At 37.9% G+C, this 18134-nt stretch overlaps 1 protein-coding gene across 1 annotated transcript in view; it reads right to left on the reverse strand.

Annotated features, from left to right (window-relative positions):
- Positions 1–93: 93 nt before the first annotated feature.
- Positions 94–18134, reverse strand: part of SGCG (sarcoglycan gamma) — a 116360-nt gene continuing 98319 nt past the window's right edge. The window contains exons 7-8 of the mRNA XM_016199527.1: positions 2992–3115; positions 94–278 (exon numbers count right to left, since the gene is read on the reverse strand). Coding sequence (XP_016055013.1) covers positions 105–278; positions 2992–3115 — 298 coding nt within the window. The 3' untranslated portion in view covers positions 94–104. The remainder of the gene's footprint in view (positions 279–2991; positions 3116–18134) is intronic.

Genomic DNA, 18134 nt, shown 5'->3' on the forward strand with positions numbered 1-18134 from the left:
CCTGTTTTCCATGGTGTCAAGTTGCTTTAAGTGTGAAGGCTTGAGGTCACTAGTTTAAAGTTCACTGAAACAAAGCAGGCTCTCCATGGAAAATTGTGGGTGATTTAGAGGCAAATGTGACTGTTTTCGTGGCACGTGGTACTTGCTCCAGCCACAGACACATAAAGCTTCCCATCTGGACATACACAAATTTCATAGAGTCTTTGTGAGCTGCCAGCAGGACCCTGAGTCCCCTGAACCAACTTGGGTAAACATACAGTTTCAGCATCAAGCACAAGCTGTTTGGGAGAAAATGAGAGATTGGTAAAGGAGGAATGTATACAATAAGCATAAAATTAATAATTCTCAAAATGTTCTAAACAAATTAGTATTTTCTCAAAATAGAAAATGAAATAAGCACCTGGTTTTACTTGTCATAATTATCTGAATCTTTTAAAACCTATTTATATTTCACATTCAGGCAAGGTATTAATAATTCCTTCTCCAATTTGGAGTGAAGCCACTGTTACTTTTACTCATTGTGCTAGTTGAGCTAGGAAAATTTATAATGCTACACTCACAAAAATGCCTTTCAGAATTATTTTGCTGATTCACATTTATCTTGTGGTCCACTTCAACTTTATGCTAAATCATCTTCTCCCCATTAGGATAAATTACAAGCCACAGAAACAGGTTCATTTAAATAATTTTTACCTGTGAATGTTGGAATTTCTTCTGATTTTATTTTCCTGTGAAAGGTAATTAAATTTATCCTATTAGCTATCAACCATTTCCTTAACTTTTGAAATATTTGAAACTTCTGCCTTCTATTAGATGCAGAAAAGCAGTAGACAGATAAAAGCCAACTAAAATAAAATGAAAGCTACTGAATTTTGTGTTCCTATTATAGTTAAACTGAAATGCAAACAAATGGCTATTGGTTGAGATTTGGAAACTTTTTGATAACTGAAGGCAATAAGAATTGTTGCACTGAGCTAACGAACCCTACCCTTTCTAGGGTGCTCACTTGTTAGAAGGAATTAAAGCACATCGTGGGTAGGCATAATGTTCTTCCTTGCCAACAAAGTTAGATCCTTCCTCTATTTTATGTGGCTCTCATCCATCAACTCCAATATTTTAACAAACTGATCTTTGCAGGCTGTCCTCCCTCCCAGGACACTGACTGCTGCCCTGTGAAGCAGTGGGTGAAACAGCATTAGTGGCATTACAGGCAAAGCTTGACCCTTGTGGTCTGGGACTCCCAGAATAAAAGGAATCAAATGGATATTATTTTTTAAAAGTAGAGCCTATTTAATAGGTCATTGCCCAATGCTTTGGGTTCTGTGGGTACTTGCTTTTCTCCATGTGCTTTTGATTTTTTCTAATTTGTCTGTTTTTCTGTTCTCAATTTTTATGGATAATTGGTCAATTTGTTTCTAGTTATTTATTTTTCCCCAGCAAACTCTTGTCACTGGTAGTTCACGTACCGCTCCCTTGCACATCCGCTTTTGTTTTTGTGGGACAATATTTTGTGGGGGGCCAGACATCACTTCACTCTGAACTGGGCCCCAGTAAAAAGGGAGAGGAACTTTAATTATGGGTCAGACTGTGCTATTTATAAATTGACACCTAATTCATGGGGAAAAAGTTGTTATTAAAAAATTACAATCTGTATTCCAAGGTAATACATTTTAAGAATGTAGTGACATGATTTAGTAATAAGATTCCAAATGTCTTGATTTCCATTTTTGCATTTATCTGTTCCTGGCATCATAACTTTTTAAGTTAAAACTTGCAGGAGCTTTGCCAGGTGACTTTCACATTCCACTCACAGGCTGTCAGCCAAGTCCTGTCTACACTCATGAGCTACCTCTCTTTGCCTCCATTTGTTGCCTCAACTACGCCTTCCTCTTAATATTAAGTTAATATAATTTCAAAATGTCACCCATATTAACATATTGATGTCTCATAACCCTGTGACATAGTTAAGCAAATATTATTTCCCCTATTTGACAAATGGGAAGGCCTGTTATCTTTCCTGAATTCAAATAGGTAATCAGTGAATTGATCTAGCACTAGAACAATGTTGAGTAGCAAGTGCTCCATTGCCTCGTTATGACTGGACTGTATCAGTGATGTTTTATTTCTGGACTTGAAGGTCCAGATTTTATCCTTATTGTAGCTGACTTTTAAAGATCTTATTTTCATTTAAACAGAATTTGGCATAAGGAAGCTGTGGGGAAAGTGAAAATACTTCAGCTTTCTTGACATCTTCTCCTGGCCCCAGTTATGTAAACATGATATATAGCACAGTCATAATAGATGCCGTGTAGCTGACTAATGTCTGACCTATTCTTGGCTGAGAGCCACTATTGTCCTGGGTCCTATAAAACTGTCCTAGGACTTTCAGAGGTGTGGTTTTGTCCCTTGGGGTGCAGTTTGTCCCCCATGTATGCCTGGCTGGCTGACACCGGGAAGAAGAGTGTGGGTTTATCCTTATGTACGTTTGTCCTGCCACAACCAAATAAAGGAATGTCTCATGCTCCTTCTGCTCTACAGTTTTCCTTCCGACTGTCCAGATCTAGTGTGAACCTCCCTGGCCATGATTATTGGCATTACAGAAGCTCAGAGCTGTCAGCAGTAACATAATGGTTGTCACTTACAGGTACCTTTTAGTGACAGCCATATTGAGAGAAGTTGAATCACTAGGAAATGGCAGAGTTGATATCTCTGTAAACTCTGAAAGTCTGTAGTATTTTTTCAAAGCTGAAAATAACAAAAGATTTGATGGCACAAATACCAGTCAAAGAAAGCTGTCTGTATCCAGTATAGAATTATTTTAAACTTTCTTGGACCTCCTTTCAATGCTAAATTGACATTTCCCTTTCACATTTTCTACTCTTTGCTTTTCATAATGTTTCTTTACAAACTACCATAAATTTAATATACTGATACCTTATGGATATGAGTATCATCAAGACATACAGTAGGAGCTTGATCTATTGAACTCACCATTCCATCATTACTATGAAAAATGATGTCCATTTGAGATAGGGCCTTGATTTTCCCAGCATGAGCTTTAATATGAACACCCTTTGGAGCATCTATGCTTAGACTTCGTGTGGGAGATTCTAATCTGAAATGAGATCAAGAAACCAAGGAAAAGTAGTATTTTAAAAAGCTGTCCCAGGAATCCCTCGACAAATAGCTTAGCACAGAAAATATAATTAATAAGGTATATAGTATCTTTGTATCATTCTTGAATGTTAATAAAATGTACATTATTCATTTAAAAATCCAGAAATAATGTGCAGTAAAGAAATTAACTTCCTATCAGTGAGAGTCTATGAAATTAGTATTTTCTAATGACAGATAAAACAGCAGAGAATCCTAATCCTGTGCAGTAGTTTCAGATGGCATGGTTAAGCACTCTTGCATTCCACACGAGAAGAAATTGCTGTTTGTGAATAAACTTGTAAAACCATTTCTTTTTAGTTAAAGCACAAACTTGTTTGGAAAAAGGACAAAGTTAAGGGCAACACGTGCATTTGCTACATGTTCAAAAACTAGACTATAAATTAGGCATTTAGATTTTGGTTGCTACTATTTTTTAATTTAGGAAGATTACAGGGCAGATGCAAAGATTTCTTTTGGAAAAATACTCAGCTGATGGAGTTAATACACAGGATGGAGATTGACCTCAGCTGGCTTTGTTTTCATAAAATTATCAGAATCTCTTTGTGATTATTAAGTCAAACATAATACAGAAATTCTAGGAATATATGGACCAGAAGAATTCTCTGCCTGAAAAACTGAATTTCCACCAGATGGCACAATGTGATCACTTGAAAGATTTTTCAGTTGCTCCAACCCAACTCAACCCAAAAGTTTAAAAGGCTGATTGAAATGTTTAAAGACCTATGAGAGGGAGAACAGGATAGAAAAAGAACTGTATCCTCCTCTAGGGTAAGATTAGAGTGGAAGTGGGTCAGAGAGAGAAAGGGAAATGATCAAGAAGAGGGAAATACTCTGATAATGAATTTGCATATGAATTGACTGAATATTTATTTGATAGAGTTTTAAAATCAGATGGTTGCCACCTTTAATTGGCAAATTTTTTGTCTACCACTATATGCTATAATAAAGTTTGATTTTCTTATATACATCTCAGTATGTGAAATATGATCTGTTACACATTTTGAAATCTTAGTTTGAGTATAAGAAAACACTTAGAGACATTTATGGAATTTATTGGTCAAATTATGTTGGGCTTAGGTCTTGGAGAAACATTGGTATTTCTAGATAAGCTTGGTCTTGTTAGGGGCAGAGATGTTAATAATGCTCTGTTGACTGTGATTGTTAGCTATAGTTATAAGAAATGTTAATCATGTTTTGTTAATTGTGATCTGTTCTAATTAGCAAAAGCACTTTCTAACCTGGCTGGGAGTTGTAAGGCCCCAGGACATGGGAGTTGACCTTGGAATGCGGTCCATTCTCCTTTTATCATGGAAAGATAACCTCATTCCCAAAACAAAAGGATCCCAGAGGTGCCCCACCCTTTTGCAAATCCCCAGCCGGCACTTCCTGTAACCTGTAAACCATTATACCCATTCTTATTCCTTTTGCCCACTTCCCCATGTAATCCCTGTCCTTCTACCCAATATAAAGAACTGGCTTAGGGGGCTAGGCAGAGCAGGGTTTCAGAATGATCTAACTGCTCTCTCATACGGCCAACATTATTGGAATAAATGCTCAAATATGATTCAACCTTGTCTCTGCTTAATTGGCTGAAGTAGCGACAGGCAGCCCAGACCCATTGTGTCTAGTTTCACTATGTGAATGAATGAAAATTATACCTATTTTTTGTCAGATTGGCAACAAATATTTTTTTTGGTGTGCCATAGTTTATGTGTGCCGTGAGATGAGAAAGGTTGCAAATTGTTGACCTAGCTGATTGCCCATTTTTGCTACTTTGACCTTTGTTAATTGCTTACATTTTCCTGCCTGGAGTGATAGAAAGAAAGAAGGGGAAGAAGAAGGAAGGGAAGAAGACATGTAAGCAACGTATAAAGGTCTGATCCGTTTCAGGCAAACCATTTGTGAACTTGAAGACCTTAGTAAAGATTAGTTTGTTTCAAAGATCAGTTGTCAACAAAATTGTCTCAATAGGGCCAATTACTTGTTTTTAACCATATCATAAAATGGTGTTTCTAGAAGAGCAAATTTCTTCCCCCTTGCCATCATTTCTAGTCTTGAAGATGAAATATTCCAGTTTAGCACACTTTAAGACTCATTAGTCAAAGAATATATATGCATAGCCAATGAATGCAGACAACAGTGGGGTTATGGCCAGAGAGAGGGGGCGGTAGGAGCTGGGTGGAGGTGGGTAAAGGGGGGAAATGGGAAACATCTGTAATAGTGTCAACAATTAAAAAAAAGACTCATTTTACAAAAAAGCCTGTGATTAAAATCCTCTGCATTATATATTTCTATAAACACATTGAAGAGAAGATATGAAAAAATTTAATTTTTTTCTTTTAGTTTTGTTTTACTTAGTTAGATATCTACCCTTTTCTTCAAATATGTGAATATATAAATATTTATCAATGACATATAAAGAATAAGTTTTGAATACTTACATAAATCTATTCAAATAAAATAAATGAACAAATAACACACACAAAATTTGTGTTATAAAAGTACAGTTAAGATAATTTGGTTGCTAAAGCAGGTGAGTTTTAAGTTGTATTCCTTTTAAAATAAAGATAATAGAATTCATTAATTTTCCAAAGATTTGCACATATTTATTAAAGTATAGTTGGTATACAATATTTTATTAATTTCAGGTGTACAACATTCGACATTTTAATCTTAAGATGTGCTCACCACACTATGCCTAATCACCATTTGTCATTGTGCAAAGTTATCACACTATCATTGGCTATATTCCCCTTTAGCATTTGTACCTATCACTCACTCTACAGCCCCTTCCATCTGGCAACTGTCAGTTTTTTCTTTGTTTCTGTGTGTTGTTGTTTTGTTTTGTTTGTTTGTTTTTTAATAGAATACATTTATATAAAATAAAATTCTTTTTTTTTTCCAATTATACTTTATAGCCAATATTATTTTGTTTTAGTTCCAGGTGTACAGCATAGTGGTTAGACAATTGTAAACTTTACAAAGTGACCCCCTGATACTTTAAGTTACCTACCTTGCACCATACATAGTTATTACAATATTACTGACTGTTTTTCCTATGCATACTTTACATCTCCGTGACTCTTTTGTGACTACCAATTTGTAATTCTTAATCCCTTCACTTTTCTCACTCAGTCCCCCAACACCACCCCCATCAGCAACCATCAGTCTGATTGATCTCTGTATCTATGAGTCTATTTCTATTTTGTCTGTTCATTTATTTAGCTCTTTAGATTTCAACATATAAGTGAAATCATATGGTATTAGTCTTTCTCTGATTTAGTTCACTTAACATAATACCATCTAGGTCCATCCATGCAATTGCAAATGGTAAGATTTCATCCTTTTTATAGCCCAATAATATTCCATTATACATATGCACCACAGTTTTCTTATCTACTCATTTACTGATGGGCACTTGGGTTGCTTCCATATCCTGGCTATTGTAAACAATGTTGCAATGAACATAGGGGTGCATAGATTCTTTCGAATTAGTGTTTTGGTCTTCTTCGAATATATACCCAGAAGTGGAATTGCTGGGTCATAAGGCAGTCCCATTTTTAATTTTTGAAAGATCCTCTGTACTGTTTTCCATAGTGACTGAACCAATCTGCATTTCCACCAACAGTGCACAAAGGATCCCTTTTCTCCACATCCTCGCCAATGATTATTGTTTGTTGACTTATTGATGATAGCCATTCTGATAGGTGTGAGGAGTTATCGTTGTGGTTTTAATTTATATTTCTCTGACAGTAAGTGACATTGAGCATCTTTTCATATGTCTGTTGGCCATCCATATCTCCTCTTTGGAGAACTATATATTCAGGTTCTCTGCTCATATTTAAAACAAATTTTTTCCCTTTATTTTAGAGACAGATAAATGGAGAAGGAGAGAGAGAAAGAAACATTGATGCAAGAGAGAAACATTGGTTGCCTCCCATACCTGCCCCTACCAGGATCAAACCTGCAACCTGGATATGTGCCCTGACCGGAAGTAAAACCTCTACCCTTGGGTGCATGGGATGGCACACCAACCAACTGAGTCACACTGGCCAAGGCCACTGCCCACTTTGTAATTGGACTGTTTGTTATTTTGATGTTGAGTTGTATGAACTTTTAATAAATATTTTATATTAACCTCTTATCAATGTATAATTGGCAAATATGTTCTCCAATTCAGTAGACTGTCTTTTTATTTCTTTGATGGCTTCCTTTACTGTGTAAAACTTTTTTAGTTTGATATAGTACCATCTGTTTCTTTGTTTGCTTATTTATTTGTTTGTTTGTTTGTTTGCCCAAGGAGCTATATCAGAAAAGATACGGTTAACAGAAATGGAAGAGATTTTACTGGCTATATTTTCTTCTAGGAGTTTTATGGTTTTGATTTTTCCATTTAAGTTTTTAATCCATTTTGAGTTTATTCTTGTATATGGTGTAAGCTAGTTTCATGTTGTGTGTGTGTATCTGTCTAATTTTCCCAACATTATATCTGTCTTTATCCCGTTGTATGTTCATGCCTCCTTTGTAACTGACCATGTAGGCATGGTTTGTTTCTGCACTTTCTATCCTATTCCTTGGATCTATGTGTCTGTTTTTATGCCAGTGCAATGCTAAATTGATTACTATAGCCTTGTAGTAGTATAGTTTGATATCAGGTAGTGTGATAGCTCCAACTTTATTCTCTTTTTGAAAGATTCCTTTGGCAATTTGTGATATTTTGTGGTTTTAAATACATTTCTGGATTTTTTGTTCTAGTTCTGTGATAAACACCATTGGTATTTTGATAGGATCTGCATTGAATATGTAGATTTCTTTTGGTATTATGGACATTTCTTTTTTGCCTTAACACATCCCTTTTATTTATTCATTTTTTTTTATTGAATTTATTGGGGTGACATGGTTCACAAAATCATATAGGTTTCAAGTGTACAACTCAACAAAATATCCTCTGCATACTGCATCTTGTGTCTGTGACCCCAAATAGTCTCTTTCTGTCTCCATACCCCTGCCTTTGCCTAACTCCATTGCTTTCCCTCTGGCTGTCACCACACTGTTCTCTGTGTCTATGTGTGTGATACACACACACACACACACACACACACATATATATTTGCTTAATCCTTTCACCTTATTTCATCCAGCCACCCAATCCCACTCCACTCTGACAGCTGTCAGTCTGTTCCATGTATCCATATATCTGTTTCTATTTTATTTTTCAGTTTATTTTATTCATGAGATTCTACATATAAGTGAGGTCATATGGTATTTGTCTTTCTGTGACTAGCTTATTTAAATTAGCATGATAATTTCCAGGTCCATCCATGCATTTCTTCTTTTTTTTACAGACTTGTAGTGTTCCATCTTACAAATGTACCGCAACTTTTTAATTTTTAAAATTTATGTATATATTTTTATAAAAGTATATAGGGAGAGAGGAAGGGAGAGGAAGAGAGAGAGAGAAACACTGATGTGAGACCAAAACATTGATCTGCTGACTTCTGTATACATTGAGACTACAACCAAGGCATGTGCCCTGACTGGGAATCGAACTAACTTTTCAGTGCACAGGACGACACCCAACCAACTGATCCACTTTTTTATCCACTCATCTGCTGATGGGCACTTGGGCTGTTTCCAGATATTGGCTATTGTAAGTAGCGCTGCTATGAGCATAGAGTTGTATATATTATTTTCTGATTGGTGTTTTGAGATTCTTAGGATACATCCCCAGAAGTAGGATTGCTGGATCAAAAGCCAATTCCATTTTTCATATTTTTGCGAGCACTTCATACTGTTTTTGGCAGTGGCTGCACTAGTCTGCATTCCCACCAAGAGTGCACAAGGATTCCCTTTTCTCCACATCCTCATCAGCACTAGTTGTTTGTTAATTTATTGATGGTAACCATTCTAACAGGTATGAGCTGATATCTCATTGTGGTTTTAATTTGCATCTCTTTGATGATTAGTTACATTGAGCATTTTTTCATATGTTTATTGGTTATATGTATGTCCTCCTTGAAGAAATGTCTATTTATGTTCCTTGCCCATTTTCTTAATTGTGATGTTTTTCTTCTTGGTGTTGAGTAGTATAAGTTCTTGAAATATTTTGGAAATTAGCCACTTATCAGATGTATCATTGGCAAATATATCCTCCCATTCAGTGGATTACCTTTTCATTTTGTTGAAGGTTTCTTTTGCTATGGCTTTTTAGTGTGATGTAGTCCCATTTGTTTATTTTTTTAAATTATTCCTTTGCTCAAGGAGATATATCAGCAAAAATATTGCTATGAGAAATGTCTGAGAATTTACTACCTATGTTTTCTTTTAGGATATTTATAGTTTCACAATTTACATTTAAGTATTTAATGTATTTTGAGTTTATTTTTATGTCTGGTGTAAACTGGTGATCTAATTTTATATATTTGCATGTATTTGTCGAATTTTCCCAAAAGCATTTATGAAGAGACTATCTTTGCTCTATTGTATGCTCTTGCCTCCTTTGTCAAGTATTCATTGACCATAAAGGTGTGGGTTGATTTCTGTACTCTCTATTCTATTCTGTTGATCTATATCCCTGTTCTTGTGTCAACACCATGCTGTTTTGATTACTATGGCATTGTAGTATAATTTGATATCAGGTAGTGTGATACCTCCAATTTTGTTTTTCTTCCTCTATATTGCTGAAGATATTCGGGATCTTTATGGTTTCATATAAATTTTAGGAATATTTGTTCTAGATCTGTGAGATCTGCCATTGGTATTTTAATAGGAATTTCATTGACTCTGCAGATTGCTTTGGGTGGTATGGAAATTTTAATGATATTCATTTTTTCCTATCCACGAACACAGCATATGCTTCCATTTCTTTGTATCTTCCTCAGTTTCTTTCTTCAATGTCCTATAGTTTTTTGTGTATAGGTCTTCCACCCCCTTGATTAAATTTATTCCCAGGTACCTTATTTTTTTGGTTTTGTTGCAAATGTAAATGGAATTGTTTTCTTAATTTCTCTGACAGTTCATTATTGGTATTATTGGTGTATAAAAATGCCACTAATTTCTAAATATTAATTTTATATCCTGCTATTTTGCCAAATTCATTTACTAGGTCTAGTAGTTTTCTGGTGGAGTCTTTAGGGTTTTCTATATATAATATCATGTCACCTGCAAATAATGAAAGTTTTACTTTCTCTTTTCCAATTTGGGTGACTTTCCTTTCTTCTTCTTTTTTTTTAATCCTCACCCGAGTTCATGTTTATTGATTGTAGAGAGAAGGAAAGGGAGAGAGAGAGAGAAATATCAATCTGAAAAGAAAGCATCAATTGGCTGCCTCTCGTAAGTGCCCTGAGAGACACAAAACTGCAACCTAGGTATGTGCCCTTTCGGCAATCATTTCCAAACAACTCCAAACAACTGAGCCACACTGAGCAGGGCTCTTTTATTTCTTCTTATTATCTGATTGCTGTGGTTAGGACTTCTAGTACATGTTGAATAACAGTGGTGAAAGCAACATCCCTGTCTTGTTCCTGATCTAAAGGGTAACACTTTCTTGTTTTGGCTTATTTAGTATGATGTTGGCTGTGGGTTTGTCATCTATGGCCTTCTTCTTTTGAGGTATCATTCCTTTATTCCCACTTTGCTGAGAATTTTTTTTGTCATAAACAGGTGTTGAATTTTATCACTTGCTTTTTCTGCATCTATTGATATGATCATGTGATTTTTATCTTTCATATGGTTTATATGATGCATCACATTCACTGATTTGAGAATATTGTGCCAACTTTGCATTCCTGGAATAAATCCCACTCAATCATGGTGTATGATCTTTTCAATGTATTGCTGGATCTGGTTTACTAATATTTTGTTGAGCATTTTAGTATCTATTTTATCAAGGATATTGGACTATAATTTTCTTTCACTGTAGCATCTTTATCTGGTTTTGGAATTAAGTTAATTCTGGCCTGATAAAAAGAGCTTGGAAGTGTTCCTTCCTCCTAGAATTTTTGGAATAGTTTGAGAAGGATAGGTGTTAGTTCTTCCTTGAATGTGTAATAAAATTTACCTGTGAAGTTATTCAGTCCCGGACTATTGTTTGTTGGGAGTTGTTTGATTACTGCTTCTATTTCATTATCTGTAATTTGTTTGTAGAGGTTTTATGATTCTTACTGATTCAGTTTTGGAAGATTATATCTTTCTAGAAATTTATCCAATTTGCCCAGGCTGTCCATTTTGTTGGCATATAGTTGTTCATATTATTTTCTTGCAATCATTTCTATTTCCTGTGGTGTCATTCATTACTTCTCTTTCACTACTTATTTTATTTATTTGGGCTCTGTCTCTCTTTTCCTTGATGAATATGGTTAAAGATTCATGAAACTTGTTTATATTTTTAAAGAATCAGCTCTTAGTTTAATTGATCTCTTCTATTTTTGTTTCTATGTCATTTATTTCCACTCTAATCTTTATTATTTCCTTCCTTCTACTTACTAGAGGCTTTGTTTGCTGTTCTTTTTCTAGTTCTTTTAGATGTAGAGTTAGATTGATTATTTGAGATTTTTCTTGCTACTTGAGGTACAACTGTAATGCTATGAACTTCCCTGTCAGAACTTTGTTTGTCCATAGATTTTGGGTTTTGTGTGCTCATTTTCATTTCTTCCAGGTAACTTTTTGTTTCTTCCTTGATCTCATTGTTAACCAATTTATTGTTTAATTGCATGTTATATAGCCTCCATGTGTTTGAATGTTTTTCTGTTTTGTTATCATTAATTGACTTCTAGATTCATACCATTGTGGTCAGAGAAGATGACTGATATCATTTGAATCTTCTTGAATTTATTAAGTCTTATTCTGTGCCCTAACATGTGGGCTACCTTTGAGAATAATCCATATGCACTTGAGAAGAATGCATATTCTGCTGCTTTGGGATGAAATGTTCTGTAAATATAAATTAAATCCATCTCATTTAGTATGTCATTTAAGGTCACTATTGCATTGCTGATTTTTTGTCTAGATTTATCCATTGATGTCAGTGGGGTGTTAAAATTCCCTACTATGACTGTATTGCTGTTGATCTCTCCCTTAATGTTCATCAATATATTCTTTATATATTTAGGTGCTCCTATATTAGGTGCAAATATATTTACTAGGGTTATATCCTCTTGTTTTATCAATCCCTTTAGTATTATGTAGTGACTTTTATTGTCTCTTGTTTTGGGCTTCATTTTGAAGTCTATTTTGTCTGATATAAGTATTGCTACCCCAGCTGTCTTTTCATTTCCATTTGCATGGAATATTTTTTCCCATCCCTGCACTTTCAGCCCATGTGTATCTTTTTTTTCTAAGATGGGTCTCTTGAAGACATCATATATGTGGGTGATGTTTTCTTATTCATTTAGCTATCTTATGTCTTTTGATTGGAGCATTTAATCCATTTACATTTGTTTTTATTAATAGGTACTTATTTATTGCTATTTATTCTTTATGCCTATGTTCCTCTATTGATACACTTCTTCTTCTTAAAGCAGAACCCTTAAAATTTTTTGCAATACTGGTACTGGTGGTAATGAACTCTTTTAGCCGTTTATTTTGTCTGGGAAGCTGTTTATTTCACCATCAATTTTTTTTTAATAGATCTTTATTGATTTCAGAGAGAGGAAAGGAGAGGGAGAGAGAGAGATAGAAACATCAATGATGGGAGAGTCATTGATTGAGCCCGAAACCCGGGCTAACCATCAAATTTAAATGATTGCATTGCTGGATAGAGTAGTCTTGGTTGCAGGTCCTTGCTTTCAATTACTCTGAATTCTTAATGCCAGTCCTTTCTGGCCTAAAGTATTTCTGTTGAAAAATCAGCCAACAGCCTTATGGGAACTACCCTGTAGGTATCTAACTGTTTCTGTCTTTCTACCTTTAAGGCTCTATCTTTAACCTTTGCCATTTTAATTATGATGTGTCTTTGTGTGTGTCTCTTTGGGTTCATTTTGATCTGGACCCTCTGTGCTTCCTGAACTTGTGTGACTATTTCTTTCACCAGGTTAGAGAAATTTTCAGCCATTATTTCTTAAAACAGGCTCTCAATCATTTGCTACTCTCTTCTCCTTAAGTAACCCTTATGATATGGATGTTGTTATGCTTGATGTTGTCCCAGAGGCCCCTAACACTTTCCTCAGTTTTAAAAACTCTCTTTTATTTTTGATTCTGCTTAGTTGTTTACTATTATCTTGTCCTGTAAATCACTGATTCAATCCTTTGCTTCATCTAACCTGCTGTTGATTCCTTCTAGTGTATTCTTCATTTATGACTGTTATTTTTTTTTTATTGTTCCTATGATATTTTCAATGCTTAGTATCTCTTTTATTAAGTTCTCACTGAGATCATCCATTCTTCCCCTAAGTTTCTTGAGCATCCTGATAGCCATTGTTTTAAACTCTGCATCTGGGGGACATTAAAGATGGCAGCGGACTGAGTAGAAACTACACTGACACTCTCCTGTCACTGAGGACCAAACTGGAATTACAACTAAAATATAGAAAAACCATCCTGAATAATCAACTGCAACTGAAGACTAGCTGGAGAGCACCTCATAACTAAGGAGGAAAAGTGGAGACGGCATAGAGACTGGTAGGAAGTGGAGGGGCACAAGAGTGCTGGCTGGGCTCCCACGGGCAGCAGCTGAAAGTCCAGAGACATACCACATACCACAGCTGTGGAGGGTTCCCACTGAGGACTCTGGGATCCAAGCCCCAAGCAGGGCTCCCCAGCCAAGAGCACAAGAACTGAGAAAGGTGTCCACATAACAACTGGCTGTGAAATGCAGCCAGATATCTGTCTGTCAGGGAAAGATGGCTGAAAATGCAGGAACCCACTTAAAGAGCCAGAGCACAAAGTTTTGTGTGCAATTACTCACCTTGGGCTCCAGCAAAGGGAGGGTAGAGTGAACTGGACCTATGTGAAGAGATCTAGGGTAGTGGGCTCTGGAGATTGAGATCAGGGGGCACCCTTCTGGATTCCTGTGCCAAGTTATTCCCTCGTAGTGCAGAGGCAGACATTTACCTTCAAAGCAGCTTTTGCCTGAGGGGAAGCAATTGCCCCACCCTGCTGGAAAACGTCTTTCCCTACCATGCCTTACACCATGGAGTTTCTACAGCATGAGGTTCATTAAGAGACTGATAACAATCAGTTGCACAAATCTGTGGAGTTTCTATAGTCTGAGGATCATTAAGAGAATCAGACATGTTGGGGAAGATGGCGGCCCTGTGAGAAACAGCAGCACCCCCGCTCCAGCCACGGACTTGATTTCCTCCTAAAATCCTACGTAACCAGCTTGAAAAAAAACAGAGAAACATACCTGAGTGGACGAAGTGTGAGTGGGGAGCACTGAGGAACCATCACGGAGTCCGGTAAGAGAGGGAGCCCTTGGAAGGGGGAGTCCCCCTGAAGCCTGTGCTGGGCTCCGAGCCTGAAGGCTTGGAGGCTGCAAAGCCCCACAGATGGCCTCCAAAAGTGGGGATCCCACACCAGGAGTAGAGAGGGGAAGGAGCGACCTGCGAACAGGGCAGAGGGACATAGGGGAGCGGCGAGTCCGGGAGGAGACGGTGCCTTCCTAGGAAACAAAGCCTCTAGGGGCGGCTGCAACCGGGTGTCTGGTGCTCGGGGTGCTGACCATAGGGAAGGCTATCCCAAGGCCTGTGGCACCTAAGCGGTGAGGGACCAGAGGGCTGCGCTGAGCACCCGCACACAGGGACCCTCTGTCTCCCTGTGGGGCACTGTGTTGAGCCCAAGAAAGCGCTGAATATGCGTGGCGTGGTGGAGGGGAGGAGCCCCCCCGCCCTGAGCTCCCAGTGCTGGGAGACTGGCTTCTGCGACCAGCCCTGAGAGTGTCCTCCGGCCCTGAGCTCCCGGGTGCCAAGAGGCTGGGACCTGTGACCAGCCCTGAGGGGCGCCATGGTGGCATGTGAAGCCGCTCCAGCTTTGCTTAGACCAGTGGTGTGGAGAGCTGCGTGGAGCTGACTTTGGGTGCCCTCCCCCTGGGTGCCTTGGAGCAAGGGCGGCGGGACCTTGCAAGGCGGGCTCTCTGTCTGAGGGTTGCTTTGTGCTTTTGCGAGTTTGATTGCGGAACTGGTTCCCACCTTCCCTGCGTGCACTGCAAGGACAGAGCAACAGAGGCTGCAACTGGGATCTGCACAGTACATGGTCTGAGGGGCAGGACAAGTGCGACCAGCCAACCAGAGCTGAGCAGGGAGGGGCAGAGCCGGCCAACCTCTCCTGCAACCAGTAGCACCACCCCCAACAGGAAAGGGGCGGGTCCTGCTCACGGAAGCCCCAGACACCCCCGCAGGGCACAGTCCTGAGGGGGAAGGGAGAGCAGCTCATAGGAGGACTCTGCAAGAATAAGACTCTTGGGGACTATTGTTTGGGAGCTGGAGGAAACACTGAAAACCCCTGCTGGGGGCTGGGCAGGCAAAGGGCCCACCAGAATGTGTTCTGAATGGAACCCACTGGGCCCTGGCTGCTGAAACGGCCGAGACAGAAGAGGCAATAGGCTGAAATCAATCTGAAGCTGTAGCAGGCCAGAGCTTGGGGGACTAGAATCAGAGGACAGGGTAGGGACTGAGGAGCTGGCGGTGGAGCAGAGACTAACTCCCACAGAGTGAGAGCCTGACAGCGACACCTCTAATGGGAGTGATACCCTGGACTACACTAGCCACCCTGTACCCTAAAGACTCTGCAGAAGACTCTGGAGCAAGACCAGGCAACTACAAGGTTGCAAAATAGCTGACAAGAAGAGGTGGCCCACAGAGAGCCTCAGATCAACCATCTACCTAAGGACACCAGAGCCAAACCTAGACAGCTCCTCACATTGGGTAATAGATAAGTACCTCCCAGGAGAACTGAAATCACAAAAAACAGTGACCCTCAGACAACATAAGTTGGCCAGAAAAAACACACCTGATTGACTACCTTTTTCTCTGCTGTTTTTTTGTTTGGTTTGGTTTTGGGTTTTTTGGGTTTTGGGGTTTTTTTTTTGTTTGTGGGTTTATTTTTTCTCTTTTTTCCTTAGGAAGGAGAGAAAGGGGAGAAAATTTGTTTTTTCTTCTTTTTTAAATTTTATAAAAATCTTTTTCTTTTCATTTTTAATTTTTTTTTAAAAAACACTTTTTAACTACTTTTTTTTTTTTTATAAAGTAATTTTGTCTTGCTTAGCTTGTTTTTGGTTTTGTTTTCATTATTTGCTTTGTTTTGTTTTATCCTTGCTTCTACTACCAAGACTTTCTTGATATCCCTGCTTAATGACTGGGACTTTATCATTATAACCAAGTTTACTGCTTTCCTCTATAGTTTCCCCCAAATCTCTTACCAGACTCCCTGCCTCCCTGGGCTTTATCTCTCTTTCCTCTCAATTCATTGGCATAACTTTTTTCTTCTTTTTCTTCTTTCTTTTTCTACTTTTCTTTCATTCTTTCATTTTGCCCCCTTCAGTTTTCCTATCCGATTGTTAGTTTCTCTTATTCTATTTATTGTATTTTTGTTTTCTCATTTTCAACTATTACCCTATTCCTATTCTCTCCCTTAATTTTATGCTGGCCCTTCATTCAGAATCTTTTCTCTGCTTCTGTTATCTCCCAGTAGCTTCTCTATTTTTTATCTTTTAGTTTATTATTATTTTCTAAATTTTCACCAGTATTAACAACAAATACACCTCTGGGCTCCACTGGACCCACAAGACAAAATCCTGTGCCACAAGACTGGGACACAGCAAATATATCTAATATATAGATATAAGCACTAAGACCTACCAAAATGGGGAGATAAAGAAACAACCCCAAAATTAAAGAAAAGGGAACATCGCCAGAAAAAGACGTTGATTAGATGGAGTTGAGCAAGTTATCAGAAACAGAATTCAGAGTATTGATGATGAAGATGTTCAAGGAACTTAAGAAGACTATAGATGATAAGATCGAGAACCTTAGTGGAAACATGAAAAAAGAGATACAGACCATAAATAAAACTCAGACAGAGATAAAGAATGCTGTATCTGATATCAAGAATGCACTGGAAGGAATTAAAAGCAGGCTCAATGAAGCAGAGGATAGAATAAGTGACTTAGAAGACAAAGTAGAGAAAATCACACAATCAGAGCAGCAAAAAGAAAAAACACTTAAAAAGCATGAGGACAGTTTAAAGGAACTTTGGGACCACATGAAGCGAAACAACATTCGCATTATAGGAGTGCCAGAGGGGGAGGAAAGAGAGCAAGGGATAGAGAACTTGGTGGAAGAAATAATTATAGAAAACTTCCCTAGGCTGGCAAAGGAGAAAGCCACACAAGTTCAGGAAGCACAGAGGGTTCCAAACAAGAGGGATCCAAAGAGACCCACTCCAAGACACATCATAATTAAAATGGCAGATGTCAAGGACAAAGAGAAAATATTAAGGGCTGCAAGAGAGAGACAAGCAGTGACCTACAAGGGAACCCCCATAAGGCTGACAGCGGATTACTCAACAGAGACTCTTCAGGCCAGAAGGGAGTGGCATGAAGTTCTGCAAGTAATGAAAAGCAAGAACATGCAACCAGGATTGCTTTATCCTGCAAGGCTATCATTTAAATTTGAAGGTGGACTAAAAGTCTAAAAGAGTTCAGTACCACCAAACCAGCATTACAAGAAATGCTAAAAGGACTGCTTTAAGAAAAAGAAGTAATAGTGAGAGAAAGGTACATCAGCATAAAGGGGGAAAATGGCATTAAATAAGTTGATATCAATAGTAACTTTAAATGTAAATGGAATAAATGGGCCAATCAAAAGACATAGGGTAGCTGAGTGGATAAGAAAACAGGACCCAAATATATGCTGTCTACAAGAGACCCACCTGAGAGCAAAAGACTCACACAGGCTAAAAGTGAAGGGGTGGAGTAAAATATTCCATGCAAATGGAAAGGAAAAGAAAGCTGGAGTAGCAAT

The sequence above is a fragment of the Miniopterus natalensis genome, chromosome 2, assembly GCF_054644295.1.
Source record: "Miniopterus natalensis isolate mMinNat1 chromosome 2, mMinNat1.hap1, whole genome shotgun sequence".
Classification (NCBI taxonomy): Eukaryota; Metazoa; Chordata; class Mammalia; order Chiroptera; family Miniopteridae; genus Miniopterus; species Miniopterus natalensis.